General features: G+C 38.4%; 1 protein-coding gene across 6 annotated transcripts in view; it reads right to left on the reverse strand.

Annotated features, from left to right (window-relative positions):
* Lama2 (laminin subunit alpha 2) overlaps positions 1-23957 on the reverse strand; it is a 553946-nt gene that overhangs the window by 124794 nt on the left and 405195 nt on the right. For 5 of the 6 annotated variants that reach the window (XM_063232872.1, XM_063232874.1, XM_063232871.1 and 2 more), the window contains 3 exons: positions 20024-20110; positions 15919-16112; positions 3564-3706 (listed from right to left, as the gene is read on the reverse strand). In XM_063232872.1, the coding sequence (XP_063088942.1) occupies positions 3564-3706; positions 15919-16112; positions 20024-20110 (424 nt within the window). The remainder of the gene's footprint in view (positions 1-3563; positions 3707-15918; positions 16113-20023; positions 20111-23957) is intronic. The other variant, XM_063232873.1, reaches the window with a different exon arrangement.

The raw sequence follows: 23957 nt of genomic DNA on the forward strand, positions 1-23957 counted from the left end.
CAAAAATGCTCAAGACTGGGTGCTTGGCATGGTGCATAATTCAGGAGCTGGAAGCTAAGATCCAGGTGCTCATTAATTTGAATTCTGGTGAAGCTCTGCAGAAGGCCTTCTTCTTCCTGTCCTTCACTGGCAGACAGAGAGAAAGAGAGGAGTCTCTTTCCTTTCTTATAAGGCCACTGCTGCTATCCTGAGGGCCTCAGCTTCATGCCCTAACCTGACACTGATTCTCCCGCAAGGCATCACATTGTGGGTAGGGATGGTGTGAGCAAGTCATCAGGTCCTGGAGTCTGGTGGGACTTTGTTCCCTTCTGAAAGACACGCCTAATGATCAATAACGAAGAACATTTCTTCATTGAGAATTGTGTATTCATCTCAGATGCCCATTTTTGGATTGGGTCTTTGAATTTTGGGGGTTTGATTTTTTTTTAAATTCTTTATATGTTTTAGACAGAAGTCCTTTGTCTGAGGGACAGTTCACTAAGATTTTTTCCCAGTTTGTGGGTTTTCTTTTCACTGTGCTGGAGATTTCTTTTGACATGCAGAAACGTTTTAATAAGACATGATCCCAGTTATTGATTCTGGGAAGTATTTTCCATAGGATTTGATTCCTGTTCATATTGTGTCTTATTGGATTTTATTATGTGTGGTAGTATAAACAAATTTTCTATGGAAAATGAGATGATATAGTAGCCCTTGTTTGTTCTCTGTTATGTGGTTCTGAATGCCCTGTAATACTTTCATTCTCTTGAATGGTTTTATACTATTTTGTTATGTTTGATACTATTGTATATGAAATTATGCTCAACTATTTCAGAGAAAGAGACATTTACGGTAGTTACTGTTAATTGTGGGTTGTCGTGGTGAAATACTGTGTTGCTTACATTGTTCTGTTCTGATCTGCTTTTTTATGTCCTCTTTTGTCTTAATCTCTTTAAAATAAAAAAAAAAAATAAAGACACCCCAGAGAGCTAGCTGTTTGCTTCCCCAGGGACACAGCAAGAAGACACCACCTGTGGGGAATGACCAGCTGGAGCCTCTGCCTTGAAGCTCCCAGACTTCAGAACTGCAAAAATATATTTGTTTCTGCTAAGGCAGCCAGTCCATGGTATTTTCTTCTAGCAGCCTGAAGACATTAAACGCTCTAGCATTTGAACGTGAAAGAGATGCAGATATTCGGTCCATGGACAACTTCTTTCCTACCTCTTGAAGTTTCTGAATGTGCTATGCATGGAATCCATGCAGGATTTTAGCTAATTGCTTAGTTTTGCAATTAATATCATTAGTCGTTCTTGCTATACTCATTAGTTTCTTCTTCTGGAAATTAGGGGTAACAATAATAAGCCTATAGTCAGGATCAAAGAGTATGTTTCTTAGATAATTCCAGGGGAATAGACTTTAGACAGCTTTGGCCACCTTCCCCAATACTGTACTTTTCTGCCTATTAAATGGTACCTTCCCTTCAGGTTCACCAGTAACTCAGTAACTCAGTAGTTACTCTGAATCTTACTAATTTCTTAAAGCTTTGGACTTTACTTCAAATCTTTATGAAGCAAATAGTAATTAAGTGTTTTCACTAATTGCTTAATTATTGTTTAATGATTTTTTTCTCAAGGAATAACTTTATGTATTTTCTATGGTCTAACAATCTCTATCTTAAGTTTCCATTCTGTTTTTTTTACTTTGAAATGAAACAAAGCATAAAAATGATGATACATAATTTCAAAATAAAATAATAGGAGATCAACAATTGTTAACATATTGCATATTATCTTAAAAGTAGTTGTTCAGATTACAAGATATAGGCATAAAAATAATTAAGCAAACAATGAAAGCACAAATCATTTTTGATGAACTAACAGAGATTAGTAGTATATTTACCATATATACATATATATATATATATATATATATATATATATATATATATATAAAACCTTTCCCCCTTTTTCTTTTTGCTTTTCTTCTTTCCCCTATCCCATTTGTTCTTTCTTTTTGAGCACTTTCTTTCCCTTTCCCTTTTGCAGTATTTCCTGGATCTTATTTACTCTTTTAGATTTTTACACTAGGGAGACAAAACAATGTTTACACATGTGAGTCTGATTTATGTGACTTAGAAGTATGTCTCTTCTTGCATCCATTTACCTATAAAAGTCTCAAGTTTAACTTTCTTTATAGCTGAGTTGTATTCCATATAAAATAGCACATCTTTTTTTATCTTTTCTGTAGTTGATGGGCATTTGGGCTGTTTCGAAGATTTAGCTATTACAAATTGTACTGCCATAAATATGGATGCACATATATCTCTGTGATATGATTTTTAGTTCTGCTGAGAATATACCTAGAATGTGGATAACGGGGTCAATTGGGACCTCTAATTCTAGTTTATTAAGGAATATCCACACTGATTTCCACAGTGGCTTTACCAGTCTACATTCCCCCCAAAAGTGTTAGAAAATTCCTTTTTCCCTACAACCCCTCCAACATTTGTTTTCTTGATAATAGCCATTCTTTCTGGAGTGAAATGGAATCTCAGTGTTTAATTTGCATTTCTCAAATGACCCGTGGTTTAATCATTTTTTTAACCACATAGAACCTAAGCTTCCTGAGGGTAGTGACAATATTATAGGGAACCTCCAGAAAGCCAACTGCAACCCTAAAGCACTGTATAATTTCCCACAGATACTCGGTAATTGAACAACAGTGTGTAATTACGCTCCTTTCATCCATTTAAAACAACTCCAAATTCCTTAACATTTCTTCCTACCCCATTGACCACTGAAAGCTTTACTCATTCTTTAGAAGAGTGCTTCTCAAAAGGTTGTGTGTAGAAATGCTTTCAAGTTTTCTAGAACAAATTCTAATCTTGGACCTTTACTTTGACACTAACCTTACAGGTCAGCGTAAGCTTTTGTGGGTCCCAGGGGAGACACCTGAAAGACAGATGTCGCCGTCTGATCTCAGGGCCCTCAGAGGCGTATGGCTTGGTTATGTGGCAAGAGCGCAGAGCCACACACCTTGTCAAGAGATGCCAAGGGTCATTTGAGGACCCCTTGCAAGGGGTTGTCTGGTGTGATATAGAAGAGAGAACTGACACACCCCGTGACATCTGTGCAGGAGGGCAGAAACTGTGTGGAAGGAATCAATATCATATTCCTGTTGCAAGGAGCAATTTACTTTTGGCGAAATCATATTACTTTAGATTAATGTTTTTAATTTGAATTTAACAGTTTTGTAGGCTTTTGCAAGGATTAATTTGTTTTGATTTTATGGAGCTGTAAGTATAAGGCGTACACACCTGATTTTATGTTTGTACATTTTGAAGTCATGTAATAAAACTGCCTCACGGTGGTGGGGGATACATGAGACTCTTTTCCTTTAACAGCAGTCTGTATATCCCAGTACTCGAGTTTGAAAAACACTGCTTTAGAAAGTCTCTGGGCGTCTCCAACAGTGTTTCCCTCCGTTTGGGGCCCTGGAGACAGCAGTTGCCAATTACGGTCAGCACAGCTCGGGAAGCTGCTATTGCTCAGGCCTCTGCTTGTGCTGCTGCTGCATGGACCCACCTTCAGCTCCTGCGTGGTGTTTTCCAGGCCATACAGGACTTTATACGGAGCGGGCAGGGGGCCAGTGAGGTTGATGCCCATGGCCATCTGCTGCAGGCGTGCCAGGTCACCGAGAAGAAGGCCTGTGCATTCATCTCCACAAACTGCGAAAGCAAAACGACGAAGAATATTTACTTCTGCCAACCGGCGCAGCCAGATGTTCACAGACTTCAGTTATGAAATAGTTTATGGTCTAAGCATAATGCCCTGAAAGATGGCACTGCTCATCTCAGATAATTAATGCCACTGAATGGATGACAGGTGGGAAAAGATGAAAACAACCAAAGAAGAGATACGCGCCTGTCACCCAGAACCTGAAGTATAGAGGACGATCCAATAGAAGGACCAAAGAGGAGGATTCAACTGGTTTTGGGGAGAAAAATCTCCAGTATAAAAGTAGCAAAACAGAGGAGAAGCACAAATAGCAAGGTAAAAACATTTCTTGTTAGGCAACTCTTTTTCTTTAGCTTTTATCTGAAAGTGTAGTTATAATTCAGTGTAATTACAAACCCTTACCTTGTATCCACGGTATCATAGATAAACATTAACTTTATCCAAGTATCATAGATAAATAATTGCTAAGGCTCAGAAAAGTTTTATTTTGATCGTACATAGCTGAGATGCTATTTAAAACAAATATGGTACATATGATCTTTTCAATAATCAGAAAGATGAACTATTCCTATTGACAGTGGTGGAGAGGAACTGATAATGGAACCAGGAGAGAGAAAAGCATAGTCTTTTTATTGTCAAATGAATCTCATGAATAGTGCAGTTTATAAGATTAACATTGATTCCTTGGAATGATGGGAAAATAGACGTATTTCACTTGGCAACTTTTGGTTGTGTGTCGTGGAGTAACGAGCTATACCTTCACGCCAAAAGAGCACGTACTGCCATATTTATCACATGCATACATCCATGCACATGGTTATCATTTCTATCTTGTATTCTGCAGATAGAGGCATCAAAACTACCCAGGCATTAGGAAGAGAAGAAAATACATAACCTGGCGAATCCTGAGATCTGGATCAGAGCTGCATCATACCCAAACTGGCAAGAATTCAATTAGTTCCCTGAATAGCACTCCCCTGTGTGGTTTAATGGGGAGAAAACCATTAACAGAAGCTTGTAAACAAAGCCAAGTAGTACAGAGGGAGATTTTTTTTTCTGATAGGACAGCAGTTAGAGGTGAGTTACAATGTCCTTTCCTAGGGATTAAACTGCCCCAGCAGGGCTTTTAATAAATCAGCTCGTCACAGGTGACACCTGCAGCCATGGAGAATTACCTGCAGGGCTTTGCAGGCTGCTGATGCTTTACAAGCTGCGTGAACCAGAGGCTCTGCAGGTGGGACCACGGGTCTGGAACTAGAGCTGTGACTCTGACTCTTCCCACCAGAGCTGAAGAAAATCTGTACTTCATAGAAACTACGTAAAACAGCGCTGAGGCTCCACTGAGCACCTTTGTGCAATGCAAGCTCCAGCAGCCCTATCTACATGAAATGACTACAGAAAACACACACAGGATACAATTAAGTGCCAAATGAACCGTGTCTAACATTCAGATCCACAGTTTGGTTTCTTACCTCCCTGGGCCTCAGAATACCTGGCCTTTTCAGAAATTACACAGGCCTGGGCCGCAGCTCAGGTTTCTGCCTCATGAGGTGACTGAGCTCTCTAGCTTCTGATTCTTGGCCTGACAATATGCTTTGCACAGTCTTCCTGATGAGAGGATACACCCACTCTGTGCCACGTGCTCTGAGCACCTGCTAGGGTGGCAGTTGGTACAGCCTGGGAGGTCACTAGACGTGTGCTGTCCTGGGCTGTATCCAAGACCTTGTAAATCACAACTAAGACAGTTTGCATGAAAGTGTGGAGAGATCGGGTGGAGCTCAGCGATCCCCAACTTTGGCTGCACACTGAATTACGTGAGGATTCCTGAAATATAGGCCCCAGGTCCTTTCGCCTACCTACTTCTGAGATGCTCGTTGAAGGGTCTGAGGTTAGGTCCAGCATCAGCATGCATTTAAAAAGAGTTCACATAGTTGACTCTGTCTTGCAGCCCGGGTTTAGGACCACTGGACCAGTTAAGAAGAGATGCAGATGCTCAGGGCTAAAAAGAGGAAGCATTTGGAGGAGGTCATTTTGCTTGCTGTCTCCTCTGCTCACGGGCTCTTCCTCTTCATCTGCCCAGGTGTTCAGGACAAGAGTTCCATGTGACTCCCTCAGAGAAGGCCCTGATGACACCATGGCCCGAGCCTTTCATCTATCAGTCCTGCCTCTCCTTTGTCATACTATATTGATGCTCCTGCTTGTACTGGCTCCCTTATTTTATCGCCTACATCTTTATAGATTGTTTTCTCTTTGTTCAAAAAAGATCTAAAACACCTTGGTCCCAGTTCCTAGGAAACTGTCTCAAATGCAAGCAACACCCAATAAATATTTATATATTAAAATTTTTGTGAAAGAAGAGTAAGAAAATATTTTGGACTAAGAGTGGCAAAGATCAATAGCTCAGGATAACATGAACTCAAGTTCATGATATGGCAGGAAGGTTGGACAAGGTACTGGTCAAACAGGAGACAGAAGAGCAACATGTTTGATAGGAAGTGGGGAACACAGATGTGCGAGGCGGGGAATAAGAAGTTGAAAACAATGAATTAGAGAAAGAAAGAAGAGCAGTCTTACAACTGGCAAGCCAGGGACTGAACTGAATAAGGATGCCTGTGGTGATGCCTGCTACAGGGTATCATTTTTCAGAAAGAAACACTGGGGAGGAGGGATGGGGAGAAGAAAATAGTGAAAAACACTACCAGGGATGACACAACACCTTGAGGCTGTTGACCAGATTAAAGCAATGCTCACTGCTGGGATGGATTAAAAAGAGTGGCAATATCTTTGTTACTGCTCCCTGTAAGAGATGACTTTACCTTCCTGATTCTCAAATATGGGTTGGCTTTGTCACATTCTCTGATCAACACAAAGTGATGGAGGGACATTTTTGACATCTATGCATCAGCCTCAAGGGTTTCACAGTTTTTGTTTTCATACCTTTGAACTTTGCTTCTTGAGTACAACCCCAGATTATCTCTGAGAGAGAGGCAGTATGGCAGAAAGAAGGACTGGCCCAACTGGCCACCAGCTGAGTCTCTACCATGTGAATGCGGCCATCGGGGAACTCATGGCCACCAAAGACTTGTGTGACTGACCCCACCCAGTTTTTCAGCCTCCAGGGTTATGAAGCTATCCTGTATATGGTTCTATTTTTAATTCTGGAATGACAGAAGATAACCAATGCACTTCCCAAAGTCTGCAGGAATGATTTTGAGTGTGGTTTTAAGTCTGTGACTTTCAACTTGCAATTCATAAATTAAAAACAAATACAAGAACCAATTCCTACTGTTATTAAGACTTTCGGAAAATATGTGTTCCTTCATCACTGAGCCTAAGCAAGTTCTACTTGATTTTAATGAATCTGTATATTTAGAAAATGTTCTCAGAGTGTGAGTAAATTGTTCTTTTAGTTTTCAGTTTCAAAATCTTGAAAGACAATCGACCATATGACATATCTCATCATGCTTCCCAGGGTGGTGTATTCTTCAGGGACCCTTTCATAGCCCTTCTCTAATTGATGTAAGATGAATAACTGATTTAAAAGAAGATTTTGAGTCAGCCTATTGATAACAATATGGCTAGGGCCTCCTTACTGGATGGCTCCAGAAATATCCACAGCTTTCTCAGTTTCTACTTCATGCAACAATAACCTAGTGATGGGATGGCAGAACTAGATCTGATTTACTGTGGTACATGCAGAGTAAATCGCTGAGCCAGAATGCCAACAGCCATGATGAATACTGATTTTTCTCTCATCTATTCTACCCCCTGCCCATCTGTTTTGGTTCCTCATTCTCAGTTGTTGAAATGAAAATGTATTTAATTGCTTTTTCAAGGGCTCGTACATTTCATTTTATGTTTCTGTGTCCAAAGGTCTATTATTATTTCATGTCTGAAAGTCTCTGTATTTGCTTTTTGAGAAACAAAGCTGAAGCAAATTTCCATAAGTGAAAGGTAAGTTTTTATAATATGCTCCAAGTAATGTACTAACATCTGTCTGAATTGGTCAGCCGTGGGATATTTTTCAAAGCTTCTATACAACTCTGGCTCATGCAGTTATAAGATAAACATATGGGGAATTGTGCCCTTTACATAATAGAGCGCTATTTTATTCTGACACAAAATATCTGACTTATACAACAAGCTACTTTTATTTGCCCTCAAGTCTGAAGTATCTGGCAACAGACATTGGAAATGGCATGCAAATGAAAAACAAATTTAATTCACAATGATAGGAAGATTTGAAGAGTGTACGAGATGTGGAATATTTACATTATGTAAACAACTGCTCTTTGATAAGGATACACTGGAAATTAACACCTTTCTCATAATCAGGACCCCAAATAACTTCTCCAAACCATTTTCCTAATTCAGCAGTACAGATAAGGTTATAAAGTGAGATCTTGCCTACAGTGCTTGAGAGCAAAAGCAAATATTTCAAGACAATGATTATATTTTACATGACTAAATGTTTCCGAGGCTTTGCCTATAAAAGTGTCAGGATAAATTTGTGTCTAATATTAACAAATGCAGTACTAAATTCAGATCGTTACAGCGGAGTCCATGTAAGGGGCAAATCCTGCAGCCAATATTACAGATCTTTCTGTTAGCAATTAGTACAAAATATTGCATTTCTCCTAGCGTCGCCCATGCATAATAATTACTGGCTCTCTGTCACACAAATTCACACACTGCATTCAAGCCAAAAAAGCTGAGGCTTAAATGAATACACTGAACACTTTGAAAAGGTCAAACCTCTTTTCCAATTTTTGGTAAAGATATATAAATTACCTACTCTAATCAACTAGAGAGAAAAGCAGTAAACATCAATTTTTAGCAAAAGATAAAATGTCTATTTTAAATTAACCCTTTTAGATAAATACTAATAATATTTCTCTGATTCTGAACTTTCTATTGCCTCTTTCCCTTGACCTATTCATGAAGATGCTTTTAGATCAGCAGATATTTAGGGTTCATTAAAATAAATTTAGTTATTCTATATTATTTATAAATAAAGGCAATGCATAAAAATATAAGACTCATTAACAAGGCTTTTATACCTATTATTTCTTAGCCTAGAGGGAAAGGTATTCTGTAGGCTTTACCTGTGGCTGGGAAATATGTACTAGTTGTGGAATATATATTTGCATAATATATGTAATGTATATAACATATAGATTAAATACTTGGACTAAATGGATTCCATACATAAAAATATGAAAGATAAGTTCAATAAAGTTCAAAGATGGTGTTGCTTTTCAAAGCCAAATGGAATTTTGAAATTTGAAAGTAGTATAAAAATAATGAAATAAAAGCTTTTACTCACACAAATATGCAGGACGTGGCAGACAAAGTATTGTGTTTTGCCCTTGTTACATTATCCAACAGTCACAGCAACTCTATGAGGCTAATATCATTAATTTCCTCATTTTATAGATGAGAAGTTTAAGTCACAATTAAAATGTTTATGAATCTATAAATAATGCATGAAGAAAACTTAAAAGGATATATAAGATGCTCATAAAAGTAGTTTTCAGTCAGTTAAAATAATCTAGAATTAGAGAAAATTACACAAAACTGGAATTTAGCTTAAGACAGAGAAAACATGTCATCAGAAACTGGTAAATAGCAAAAAACACAATGGCTTTGAAAAATGACCACAAAATAGCAGTGATGATAAGTATACTTAGCAGTTGGTATCTCAGCTGCTTCACATATATGTGTGTAGAATTTTGCTTTCATGCTGCAGCTGATGAAAAGTTTACAAAACCAGTCTAACCTAGTGTCGTGTCTTGTACATGACAGGCCAGGATTCAAACCCATAGCTCCTTCCTAGCAGCAAGGTTCCTTGTATTAGGATCTGTCTCTTTTGAGGATGCCACAGAATAAAACATAGAGGCTGACACTATCTTTTTTTTTTTTTATTTAAGAGGAAAAAGAGAAAAACACAAAACAAACCAAAGCGGCGTAAGGGTACACGCAATACAGAACTACAAAACAAAACAAAACAAAACAAAACAAAACAAAACAAAACAAAAAAACATAACAGTAAGAAATCACCTGCTAGTAGATTACACACTATCTTCTTGAAAATAGTTCCTCAAATCACAGTATCAAAGAACACAAGGTGGACATTCAAACAGGGAGACTGCAAACAGCTGTGTTCAATGTTCCAAAAACATTGATAAAGTCAGCTATTTAACACCCCCAAACACACTTGCTGTTATATCCGTTAGAGCTCTTTTTCTTTTTTTTTTTTTCCCCTCTCTTTTTTACAACAAAATTTACACATCTTGGATTTTATTACTCCTTAGTGCTTATTACTTTCTTTGAGGGGGGGAAGAATACAGTCAAATATGGCAAAACAAAGCTGAACTTTTTTTTTTTTTTTTTTTTTTTTTTTTTTTTTTTTTTGTCGTTGTTGTTTTTCCTTTTTACCGGTACCAGGGATCGAACTCATGACTGCCTGGTTACAAGGCAGGTGCTTATGCCGCTGAGCTAAATACCCAGCCCCTGGCTGACACTATCTTATGACTCTTAGCTTTACAGTCATGTGATTCTATTGGTCTCTGAGGTATACAAACACTGTGGGTGCCGACACAGTGAAAATCAAAGTAGAGTTTAGTTTACCCTAAGAATAAAGCTTGACTTACAGGCCCTCATGATCAGCCTTCTCCGAATGATAATTCAACTGTGCACCTACTTATTTTGCTAATCAAACAGCTCTTCCTATGTAGGATGCAAAGCATTGAAGTGGATCCTTAATAACTAGAAAATGACCCAGAGGCAGGGACAGTTGCTGCTTCTCCACAATGGTAGCCTGGACCATTATGGGGATGAGAAACTAAGGATCAGGCGAGGAGAAGTTGCAAACCAGGTAAATGGATGTTGCTTTAATAGACCAATGAACACCTACATCTGAACAGAATTACATGGCTCAGAGTTCTGGGCACCTATGGTTGACACACTGCCCATTGAATAGAAATTTACTTGGGCAAGTAGTGGAAGTACAGACAGGGTGACATTTAGGGCACCGAGACGAGGGGACCACATGCAATCATAGATGGACCAATCACCTCGTGTTTGCATCATCTTTCAAACAGAAAATCCCGTTTTTTGCAGTGTAGCAACAGTCTGTTATCTTGTTCCTGCCCCATGCATGGGAAACAATAACTGCTGTTATTAATCATCATTGATTATAATGGATCAACAATGTTCCAGTGATGCTAAGGACCCTCGTATTCTTGTGATAAGGTCCTTGGAGGCAGCTGGCTATTGAGAACAATAAACTTGATAGTATCACTTCAGATAAGAATCAAGGACATTTCATGATTGCTTTTGTAACACTGGCAAGCCAACATCATCTTATATACTATATTACAAATAAAGCGTGACTGTAAACCACACAACTCAAATACTTCATATGAAGTGACTAAACATAGTGAACATCAACTTCACCTTTATGAAATGTTATTTCAGGCACTTTTTGTGGAGTAGCATCTTGTCATCAGTCTCTAATTTTAAATCTCATTCTCTAGGAGAGTTATGTATTTTATAATGTCACTCAACCTATCTTAAATATCAGTTGAGTTGTTTTCCATTAACTATGAGTCACAAACAAACAGAACATAAACAGATTCAAGGATTGTGTTTCATAACACAAAACTTTACTCTTGAATGAACAATGACTTTCTTGTTCATTCTCAAGTTCCACAAGTGCAGGTGATTGTTGAAAGAGGGAAAGGGATTTATGTAACTTTACTTACTAAGTAGAAATTCTGCTTTGAGAAATCTAGTGAGATATCTATCAGAACTCACCAACATATGTAAAGGAAGAATGCAGTATATACTTGTCTCAAACAATTTTTATTTTTTAAAAAAAGGCTGTGAAGTTAATCTAAGCTCTAGGGCAGTGTGTTCTTGTTTCTGCGAAGGGGGAAATCTTTCTTGCCTTTCTCTGAGGTCAGCACCCATCATAAATACCATAAACTTTTAAATTTTAGAAGAGTTTCATAATTAGCAGGAAATATTGTGGTCCCTCAGTTCACAAACTTAATTCTTTCTGTGATTCTGGTCACAAACTGAATTAAACAAGGTCCAAATCAAATTTTCACCTTAGGTTAACATTGAACCTAAACACTGAATTTGATTCAGTATTTGTGTTTATATATGTGCAATGTTTCAAATATATGCATTGTTTCATTTGACCTTTAACCCATTTGATCTTTATTCTTCACTAAGGTAAAATGGATTCAAAGCCCAGAAGAAATAAATGAATAAAAGATTGACTTCATTAATGTTGGATATACAGAGGGCACCATGTTGACTTTCTGCATTTTGCATTGGAGGCCAGGAAACAGATTAAGGAAATAAGATTTGCAAGACAAATTTGCCAAGATTTTAAAGTTCAAATCATGGCTCTGTGGGAAAGTCACTGTGAACCTTCACAATGTGATTAGTATTAGCTTTCTGTCACTAGAGGCAATGTCTGAGACAATTGGTTTAGAGAGAAGGTTTATTTTAGCTCATAGTTTTGTGGGTTCCAGTCCAAGGGCAGGCAAACTCTTGTCTTCTGGCCCCTTAGACATGTGCCAGGGGAAAGGCAGGAAGCGGGTGAGGAAGCAAAACTGTACACCCATCATGGGAGTGAAAGTGGGGCAGGGTTGCATCATCTCCTCTGTGTGCCTGTTTGCTTGGTGCCAAGGGATTTCAGCACATCTCTCAAAGCCTCACTTCCACCACCTTTGGGGCCAAGCCTCCAGCATATGGACCGCTGGGTGGATCAGAAAGGTGATGGACAGTCCCTGAATTCAGTTTTCTTATCACACAATGGTGATAACAATGTACAGGGTTGTACCAAGAAGTGAAAGAGCTGCATACTAAGTAATCAACACAGTAACTGGCAAATGGTGAGCATTCCTTCAAGGTGAGCCTTTAAATAACTTGCTATGAACCTGTGTGTGACAAGGACTGCCTCAGGGAAGGCCTGGAAAGTGTAGGCTGAGAGTGATTAGTTATGCCCAGGTGCTGGCTCTGTTTGATGGAACTGGTAACCTTGATAGGGCTACACTTTGTTGACTGACACTGAGTGCCTCTGGGTCTAAATATTTTTTACTGCAGATTTATTTTTACAGCAGGTTATTTCTACAAATTCACCATCACAGCAACGGAAATGTCATACCTACAAAGTCTGTGTCCTGTAGGAATTTCCATTGGGGGGTCCATTAAAGTCCTAGTCTGCTCACTTGCAACTGGGTGTTACCCTCTTTTCGGGAGTTAGTTGGCCAAAGGAAGCTCTTTCATGATTTCTGTATTTGTTCTGTGTAGTCCAGTCTCCTCATCAGAATTTTCCATCTTTTATTAAGTGGGAGAATTATTCTAACTGTATAGTGAATATACAGTTTCTTCCCACAAATAAGAAGCTCACCTGAGATGGTGCAATGAATAATCCTAAGCCATTTATTGGGTCTGAACAAAATACAACCCACAAGATAGGCTGATTTGAATTGTGTTTCTTAGAGAATTAACTAAAAAGAGCAAATTTAACTACCATACATGTAACTCAGCTATCTGAGTGTTAACTTGTATCTACTACCAGGCAAACATCTCACTCTGTACAGTCAGAACCATATTAGCAAGCAGTCCCAGCTCTCTCTCTTACTATAAATCTATTCTCTGCTCTCCTCGGTCCTGGGTCCCCAGCTCACACTCCCGGGCACTGTGATCATAGGTGACGAAACAAGCCCTCGAGATCCACCATGTAAACCTATTCTTTCATTCCTTGATGTAATTTTGCTCCAGGATATAGAACTATCTTACAAAGAGAATTGAGAATAAGCCAGAATTTTGTCATTCCTTGTGTTTTGTCTTTATCCAACATTTCAAAACCAGGTGTAGAAACCGAATTCTGGCAAAGAGCAACATAATAGAATGGCAGCATATTTTTGCAGGCCTGTAGAAATTAAAAAAGATTAGAAGGAGAGAAAAGTCTAGAATATTCCATGTGATAATTCTTAGAGTTGAAATAATGAAGGAAAAATAAAACAACAAAACTCCTAGAAGTGGAAATCACTGAAGCCAAGATGATTAGCATAAGGAACATCTACACAATAAAATTACAAACTGTTTACAAAAACAGTCTTCCAGAAGAATATTCGAATTTCTAAGACACAGTAAGGGAAGAGAATGCCACATACAGCAAGCGCAAGCGTATTTCTCCCTGGACATCAATAGCACAAGTGAACAATTCAGGGCTCTGGTAGCTTTGTAATTGGGGGGTCAGCACTTTTTAAAATATCACATGGGTTGCTTGGAGTTTGGAAATCTCTGTGACAGGGAGAAAGTGAGTTAAATTTTCTCAGTATGATAAACTTATTTAAAATATATAAATAAAGTATTGATCATCAATAGAAACAAAGAGTTTGAAGCCACTATTGAGGAGAAGAATGCCAATTCTACTTTTTAGAAATAGGCCAGAAGATACTCCCATGATTTAACATTCCAAGATTGTAGTGTGCTCCTGTTTAATTTTGTGTGTAAACTTAAACATACCCTTTGTAATGGCTGATACATGCAATCAACTTGAGAAGTTTAGAGGTTTAACTCAGTGATTCAGCAGGGGATCAGGGTCCTCACTTTGTAAACATCCTCAGCCTGGTAAGAGGAGGGCAGGGCAACAGTGTGAGTGCTACACCCACCCTCTGGTGGGGATGGCCTGCCTCTGACAGAAGGGAGGGAGACAGCCTTGCTCTCCTCATTTCCCTCTTGTTGCTTTGCTGTTTTCTGCTGCCATGAACCATTGCCTCTCACCCTGCCACCCACCGTGGAGCCAGCTGCTTACGGACTAAAACCTCCACAAACCGCGAGCGAATAAACTTTCCTTCCTTAATTTGGGGTGTCAGATATTTTGTCTCAGCAACAAGAGAAAAGTAACTAAGACACTGCTTTTAATGTTTACTTCTGGATACTTAACAAAATCCATGATTTCTAATTCAAGAATTATTTAGACTAATGTTTATATTAAGAGTACCTCTATATTATCTAGTTATTTATTTCTAGATTTGTAATTTAACATGAAGAAATATTGTGAAATGTGCTTGGTAGTCTACTTCCATTATCAGTAAAGTGCCATTAACAAGTACGTATACATCAATAACTGAACATGATAAGAGTAATGTTTATATTTAATCTCTTCCCTGTACTTTACATTTATTTTTACTTTAAGTATACTACATTTTCATTAAAGAGAATTAAAATACAAAGAAAAAAATGTAAAAACTTATCTTCCAAAACATAACCAGTCTGAACTTGTTAGCACAGTTTTAAGTCCATGTTTAGCTTCTGAAGTAACTGGCAGAAAACCAGAGCACAGGCAAGCTTTCTTCTAATTACAGTGCTATTAATATTGAGACACACATACAAAGCGAATACTGACATGCATAGATATTTTAAAATAAAATAAAATAAATAAAAGCTTCCTTACAGGAAAGATTATCACAACATTCATCCCCTTAAATTGATAAACTATTTTAGATTAGAGTTTATGTAAGATTTAAGAATTTTATTTAATATCATGATACTTTCATAATAGCATCACTGAATCTAGACTGGGTAAAAAGACAGATGGAGAGAGAGACAAAGAAAGAAAGGAAAGAGTGCAGAGACTCCCTTCATTGTGTATGTGAGTAAAAATTACTTAAAAATTTAGTTCACTGTTGCTGTTCCAGGTTTTGCAGTTCAAGAGCAAATTACAAAACAACACCCTCATGGGTTTCTGTAAAAGCTGGGAACGGAAACGAACGTTATAACTCAAGGCTTAACATGCCTGCCCAGCTGATTGCAAATTCAAGAGGATTCTAAAAAATTTAATGTAGTTGGATCTTTAATCTGTCATAAAGGCAAAACAGCAAAGCCCAATATGGACAAAACAATAAATAAATAAAATAAATGGTAAAGTTCTCCTTCAGGAGCACTGTGGTGAGTCTTTGCTGGACGGACTAAAACATGCTGAGGGTTTTCTCAGCTGCTTGTGGCTCGGCGGGATGGAGACAAAGCAGCAGGTGAGCAGCAGAAGGCAGGAAGACAGTGTTAGGAGGATGAAGAGCAGGGCTAGCGATCAAAGGCAGGAGACCCGTGAGCCAGTGGGAATGGGAATGAAACAGGACCGTGGCCCCAAACCGAAGCTGTTAGTGAGGGTACGTACAGACACACTCTGCGCCTTCGCGTGCATGGCCGGGCTGGCAGCTGTCACACTTGTGGCCCGTGGCTCCTGGGCGGCACATGCAGAGGCCCGTGACCCTGTCACAGGGCACGGGTAGCGAGCCGTAGGGGTCACACTCACATTCTTGGCAGGAGCCTCCAGGGCTGCTTGGACTGCCGGTGTAGCCAGGAGCACACCTGCATGGAGACAGTGACCAGGCCAAGGAGGTCAGTGCAAGTCAGATCTCTCAGTGGGCTGTGTGCATGTGTGTGTGCGTGTGTGCGTGTGTGCGTGTGTGTGTGTGTGTGTGTGTGTGTTTTGTTTTAAATGAAACCAAACTGTCATCATCTGGAGATCCTTTAGATTGGGGGGCATGGGAAATTTTTCTCTAAAACACCAGGCAGTCTACTTTATGCTTTACTGGCCAAAAGGCAAAATCCAATTTATATTGTGAAAAAGGAAATTTCTAAGATTTTAGTATTACTATTGTTGATAGAAACAAATAGAAATTACTTTGTAGCAGTTTACTACAGTAGGAGAATTCTAAAGGAACTCTTTTTGAGGTATCAAATTTTATTTAAATTTTCCGATTTAGTGTTTTGCTTCATGGAATGGATTGTAACTGTTTGCCTATAGCAATGGTTCTTGATATAAGTACCACAGAAAACCAACCAAAGGCCAAAATTGGAAAAAAAATTACTGGAAATGCCCTGCCTGTAGTTTTCCCACTGTAGTTCCAGTCCATGAACTTTTTAAAAAGCCTGTTTAAAATTAGAGATGAATAAAATTATATGTCCTGGGCTTTTCTATATTCACACATTTTAGAGATCAAAATAACCAAACAATACAGCCCATTAATTTTACTAAAATGAGGAGAAAGCAGCACAATCGATGGTAATAAGCAACTCTGATTCTCTATTTAATTCTATTCATCTTTCTTACCACATCTTCCTCAGGATGGATTTTTCATTATGTGTCTGGGAAAGTGGGTTAATATTATGCAGATAAAATCTGTACCATCAACTTGAGAAATTAGAAAGCAAAATTCAACTGGTTGAAGTCTAAATGCAGTTCATTCATTGACTCTTCTACCTACCCACGTATCTGTTCACCCAAGAACATGCCACCATGGACCACAATACTGGCCACTGGGGAAATACAAGATGCTAGCAGGGTCTTGTGTTTCTGCTTTGTCCAGAAGAATTCCAGATTATCAGCTGTCTTGCATAATTCTCAAAGTAATTCCTGTCCCTCATCAGAGGGTCTCTCGCTCTGTCCATGTGTATGTGTATATTCCACATAAGTATAACTAATATTCAGAATTTTTGTTCATCAAACAGGTTTGAGTCAAGAGACAGTCTGACAGTTGGAGCCAAAAGTCATTAATAACTGGTTAGATAATCCTAGACATAGCAATCTGGGATGGTGGAAATTTGCATAGCTAATTAGCTGATTAGGAAAGTGAGTTCATCTTGTGCTGGATAGAAAGCCAAAGCAACAAGAAGATGACTTGCAATATTTGTCTTTTTTACATTCATGTTTTTGATTGTTATTTTTCTAATATAAAATCATTACAACTTCTCAATAAATCTGTGACCTAAGTAAGTCCTCACATTACTTTTTAACATTTGTTGGTAAAATGACAGTATTCTAACCAGGTTCAAACTGATTACATCTTCAAAGAGTTTGTTACAAGAGTAATGAAGATAAAGTATGAGGAGGGGTTTCTATGTCGTGGGGATAATCAAGAAATTTAAGCAGTTTTAGATGGGAGCCGGGTGTAGGAAGGTCATAAGGTGATTTAAATGATTTAAGAAGCTCTCAGAGTGGAACAAATTTATCTGGAAGGTTACAATAAAAATTTAACCCAGACCTTTGGTTTAATTTAGCTGAATAGAAGCAATTTTTCAAGGAAATATAACCTGATCACTTTTATGTTAGAGAAGATGAATGCAAAGCTATAGCAACATTTAAGAATTGCAGAAACAATTCAAATCACTCACATTTGATAGTGAATGATCCTGCTCATCTATCTGCTGTATGAACTGTCAACTCTTATTGATTAAACACTAATGGATATCTAAAGAGTGGATTTCTGTATTCACTCTGCTTTAAGACAGTACTTGCCATCTGGGTATAACCCTCCAGTGTTTTCTGTACATATGCTTTTGACGATATGTGGTAATTCCAGTTCTAGCTACAGTATCATTTATGTATTTACTTACTTATATAATTTACTACAGATAATTTCCTTGGTGTCCAGGGATGTTTCACTTACCACTGGTAGATGTAATGGGTGCCTAAGTACAAATACCAAAGAGCATGGTGGTCATTAAATTAGATAGACCTCTATCACTTATGAGCTCCATCCAAGTGATATATACATCTTCAAAGCAAATAAAAAGGTTTTGGATTTTGTATTGTGAGTTGTTTAATTGTTGCTAATTCCTGTTGGCATGGACATTTCAGAGTTTTTTATTATTTATGGATTGATTATTTTTGAGACAGGCTGTGCAGTTCAGTGTTGACCTTGGCTTGCTTACATAGAGGCTGACCTCAATCTCATGGTGATCCTCCTGCCTCAGCCTTTCAAGTGCTGGGATTACAGATACATAGTACCATGCCTGCTGGCATGGAAATTACAAATGCATTGCTATACATTTGCAAATAGCAGATATTGTGTTTAGAATTACTAGACAGAGGTTTCTATTTGCAAGTATACCTTACAAACTTGTGGAAAACGCATTTAAATTTATAAAATTTAATTCTCAATAATCACTTTCCTATTACCATTACTAATACAGCAATTTATGGTTAACAAAAGATTCTGAAAAGGGTGGTGAAGAATATTACTATTAGCTGATCTTTGCAAAAAAGAGTCATAATTTCAGGAGCTCATAAGAGGATCCAGGCAAGGAGTGGGTGAAGTAGGACGAGAAAAGGAAGCATCAGATAAGGACAGGATTTCAGGTCACCCTTGCAGTCTTATCCTGACTCAGTAGAGTGGTGTGAAGCATAAGTAACACTGCTTTTAGGGAGAACAAATGACTTTTGAGTACTCTGCCACTCCATCATCACTGGCAATGAACCCACAGAGGATGGCAGGGTAGAGTCTACGGCTTCTCATGCTCCTTTTGGAGAACAGATTTCCACGTGGGTTCTGGGCAGTGTGGACACTGCCTCTCACAAACACAGTCATTCACAGTGTGTGGTTTAGTAGGTGGAGCATTGGATCTTCGAATTATACACGAGACAAATGAACCCCAGACCACATGGCAGGATCAAGATCATGGATCTTTACAAATCTTCTGTTCTGCTGAACCAGTTATGCTACGGTTATTATGTGGGTGTCACATGCATGGTTAATGGTGGTAACTTCCTGTCATGCCAGAGGTACTAAAAGTGATGGTGGCAAATATGAATACCTGGGACACTGATCTTGCAGAAAATAGGTATTTGGAAGACATCGATTATGATCTTAGTAGATAGTTTAAAATTGTATTCCTTAGTTTACTATTTGAATTGCATTTAGACTTCAATAATAGTTAAATACATGCTTTAAACGTTTTGTGATTTCTTATGAGAAAATGAAGCATTTAGATGACACTGTTTGCCATTAAGAAGTGAACTGAGTAATAGATGCTTTACTGTATTCTTTGGGTAGTGTTAATTAAAAATGCTGCTTTCCATATATATTCTGGATTATATATACACTTGCTGGTGTGAGACTGTGGAAAATGGGACATGACCTGGCAGTGTTTTCCACTGAACTTAAATCAGAAATACTCGGCTAGCTTTGCATTACTAGTAACTACTGATAAGCCTCTGAAAATGAATTTATTCGTCCTAATAAAATTATACCTATCTTTGCATCTGCCTCCTTCTATATATTCCAAAGCAAGAATGAACTGAGAAATAATTTGGTATGTTTAAAAAGCTAAGTAGAAGATGAAAGAAAGGTTTTTGGGAGAAAGTCTAAAAGGTAAAACAATTTTGGATGTGTCTAATTTAAACAACTGGAGAACAGGAGAGAAATGACATTATTAAAATCACAATTTTCTATTTTAACTCTTCCTCCAGGGGCGCAATGCACGAGGACTGCTGGTACCTTTCACAGTACTGGCCTTCGTATCCCCGTGGGCACGCAGTGCAGCGATGGTCATCCTGGCCTTCTGCGACACAAGAGGGACTAAAGCTGGACAGCAAAGAACAAAAAGATGGTGAGAAATCTTTTAATTAATGTATCTTATGAAATTAAGTCTTGCTACCCATTATTAAGATAGTTAGAGCCTACTTTCAGGTGGTGATAAATGTATTTGTAAGTGAAATTCTTATCTCAGGATCAGTGATTACAATTAAGTACTACTACTAATAAACTATTATTAGTTGGTTTTTGATGAATTAATAAGACATAACATTAAAATATCAAAGGCTTCGTATTCTGATAATTATACAATAGCCATGAAAATATTAAATATCTACCCCAAGTGTTGCATTGTTCACTAACTCATGGAATTCATGGACTAAAACTCCTAGATATTTGTCCGATAGTAGACTAGGTACTGCAGTATATTTCAGCCTAAAAAAGGAAAAAAACTAGGACATAAAGCTAGGTAATTATTTCCTGAAAACTGAGTCCAAATTGTCACTGGTAGTTCAAGATACAAAGTGTGAATAAATGTTTCGCTTAGAATAAGAGTCTCTTTTCTAATTTATATCCAGATTTCAAAATCATTTTACTTTAAAGATAAAATGTGATTTGGTACGAAGAAAGAAGAGAAAGATTTCTACCTCAAAATAAGTAGGATTTGATCACTATTTTAGGATTTTTTAAATAATTAAGTCTCTGATAACTTAATCTGTGTTTCCACTACAGCACTGCAGACCACAGTATCTTGCTCCAGGATTTCCGATTCTCTTATTCCATAAAGAAAAATCTTGATGCAACTTGAAAGCCAAACTATTATTGTATAGCTTTAGTTTTTTACACAGGTCTTCAAAATGTAAGTGATAAGTTTCCATTGGACACAACTACACGATGCACTGGAAACTTAGAAAGAGAAAACTTACTAGTTGCAAAATACCATGTTTTTGTTTATTTGTTTCTATTGATCTGCTAAATTGCTTATTTGAATAAATAGCAATAAAATATACAGGCAGGACCACAACTTCTTTGGATTAGGTGTTATAAAAAACTATTTTAAGTATCTTCCAGTGCATTAAATCAATAGTGCATAAAAGAATGATAAACTCTAATCTTGGCAAAATATGTGAACAAATGAATCTAGTACTCACTAACTCATTATCCCACATTTTTTGCTACACATAGAAAAAAACAGACCCATAAAATCATAATTGACAGTCTGTCAAATTTTTAGCTTTTTAATTTAAAACTTGATGCCAAGTACATCTGTGTGTTCCGAAACACAAAAACTCATAGACATAGATAGGCACCCGGAAACAGATTTTTAGACATTTCCAGTGCAATTCTACATAGCCAACGTGATTGAAGTGCATTCCTTTACAGCAAAATAATAAAATGAGAAAAATAAAGTACTCAGTGAATAACTAAAGTATGGGAAAGTGCTGTACAGGAAAGTGGTCATTCTCCTTGAAGAGCGGATACAGACTTAGTTGCATTGTGCTATTGCGGAAGACTGCACATTAGCCTTATAGCACATAAAAGAGTTTCTGACAGGGAAATTAGACATATGCCTTGCCCAAAAGTAGAGGGATTCTTTCTTCTCATCACTCCTTCACCTGCCTCAGTTTCCACTTCATCTGTCACCTGGAAATCCTTGGGCTTTTCTCTTGATGATCACCATCTACATTTCCTTGTGGTTACAAATTCTAAACGCCTCTCATCAGACCTTTCAAACCTTCCAGGCTTGTGCTCCGTGTCTTCCATCTGGGATTTGACCCTAATGAATTCACTTCTGGGAAAACCGTCTCCTTCCGGCTTCTATCCTGGTTCACTGGTTCTTCTTTCTTAGCTTCACCGATATCCCTGATGGCTTCGTGTGCTTCTCGGTTCAGCTTTCAGGTTTCTCCTTCCCTCTACTGATTTCTATTAATATTTCCATTCATTTTTAAGGGCTTTAAGAATGAAGGAAAAGTGATCTCAAGCCAACTTTTCCTTTCTCCAAAAGACCTACTAGACCTAACAAGCTAAAACTTGGATTCCATGCCTCTGAAAATACAGTTGACTTCTTGGGATTTTTCCCTTTGCAATGAGGTCAGCCCATGCTTCTGCTTGTCCCGTCCAGAGCCATGGAAATAACTTTGTCTCCTTTCTCTCACAGTCCACATTGACTCTTTACCTACCAGTGGCCCCCCCTCCCTGGTGCTACCATCAGTGGCATCACTGAAAGACCTTGCTATTCCAAGCCACCTCTTATCACTGGAAGATTTTTAGCCTTCAGTATATTTGGTTTCATCCATCTGAGCTTTGCTGGCTTCAGCTGTGCGCCCCTTTTCCTCATCCAGTCTACATCAGCCACCCTAAGACTGCTCTCTGCCAACTGTGGGCCACACATGCGCCTGTGTCTGGGACAGGCCACCTTCTGTCCTTAGCTGCACTGCCTATATTGGGATGGCTTGCTTTGTTACTGCCTTCAAATCTCCATCACTTTTCGATGCGTGGAGATCACTGATCACTCTCCAAAATGGCACCACAGGCACTACTGACTCATTGAGGCTGCTTTGTATTTCTTGGCACCACTGTCATAACCTGGTATTACCTCTGTATCCATTTGCTTGTTGTGTTACATTCTTATAAAATAAGACATGCACTCTAGCAGAGCAGGAAACATGGCCTATTCTTGTTTATAAATTCCCAGCATGAGGAATCACACTTGACTTCAAGTTGGGCCCCCACTAAATATCTTTTGATTAAAGGAATAAAATAGAATGCTATCCCTAACTTTGTAGAACTTATACTTCTGTGATACAGACAGATACACATATTTGATGGAACCCATGCACTTCATCTCTTACTCAAAATGTTGAGGTGGAGAACTTATAGCTGAGTAGATGTTCAAATTCTGCAAGAACATTTGGTTGAAATAAAGATGGACAACATGTATCAGGAGGATACTAAGTGAACAAAAGACATGAAGAGATTTTGGTGGCAGAGGGGGCACTTTCTTTAAAATGGTTGCATTTCACAGGGATTGTCTCGGAACAGCTGAAACAAAGATGGCCACGCACATTCAGGAAAGAGCAAGAAATTCCAAACTTGGCCTCACATAGAAGTAAGCAGAGGGCCTCAAGTCTAGAAAGGTGGTCAGGTGGCAGATGGCTTCTCATGTCGTGCTGAGGTCTCACCTTTCCTTGGGTGTGTGTGCAAACACCTTCCAGGGTGTGTCAGTGCTGCTGGTCTGTCAAGGTGTGAAAAGTTTACTATTTTTTTTTTTTAGCAGAAGAGATGAAGACTTGTACAAATGCTATGGAACAGAGCCAGCGTCACTCCCAATGCCTTCTACACCCTGTTTCAATGGGCTACACAAACGAAATGAGGTTTCTCAGTCTCCTCTATCTCTATCCACAGTTTATTAGTGATCTATACAGATTAAGTTTTTGAGAAATGATTTATGATTCAAAGAACTATTTCTTACAATGGTTGTGGTCAATAAAGATTGAAAACAACTGAATAGTCACTATAATTTGATATTTTAGTTCTTTCAGGGCCTTTTTCATAAAAATTATATAAATCCTGAGCCAAAAATGAAACAGACAGAAAATGCACTACTCTTTGGATTCAAAGTGGTATTTCATTTTTTATAATTTCGTAAAACTGTAACCTGACTGCCTGCTTCTATTATTGGTTGTTAGAACTCATCAATGCGCCCCCCTCCCCCGTCATTGGCTGCTATACTTGGGGTTTCCCTGATAGAGCAGCGCCTGGCCCTGTTGACTGTTGCTGTCTCTCTTTGGGCGTCAGTGATATCACTGTCCGACTTCTGGTCTCCCTGAACTGCTGTGGCCCTTTGTTCTCTAATGGTGTCCTTAGAGAAGAGTCCTGTCTTTCCTCCTTTGCATGT

Source organism: Cavia porcellus, unplaced genomic scaffold (genome assembly GCF_034190915.1).
Source record: "Cavia porcellus strain 051 isolate PalLab524CR breed Dunkin Hartley unplaced genomic scaffold, mCavPor4.1 scaffold_22, whole genome shotgun sequence".
Lineage (NCBI taxonomy): Eukaryota > Metazoa > Chordata > Mammalia > Rodentia > Caviidae > Cavia > Cavia porcellus.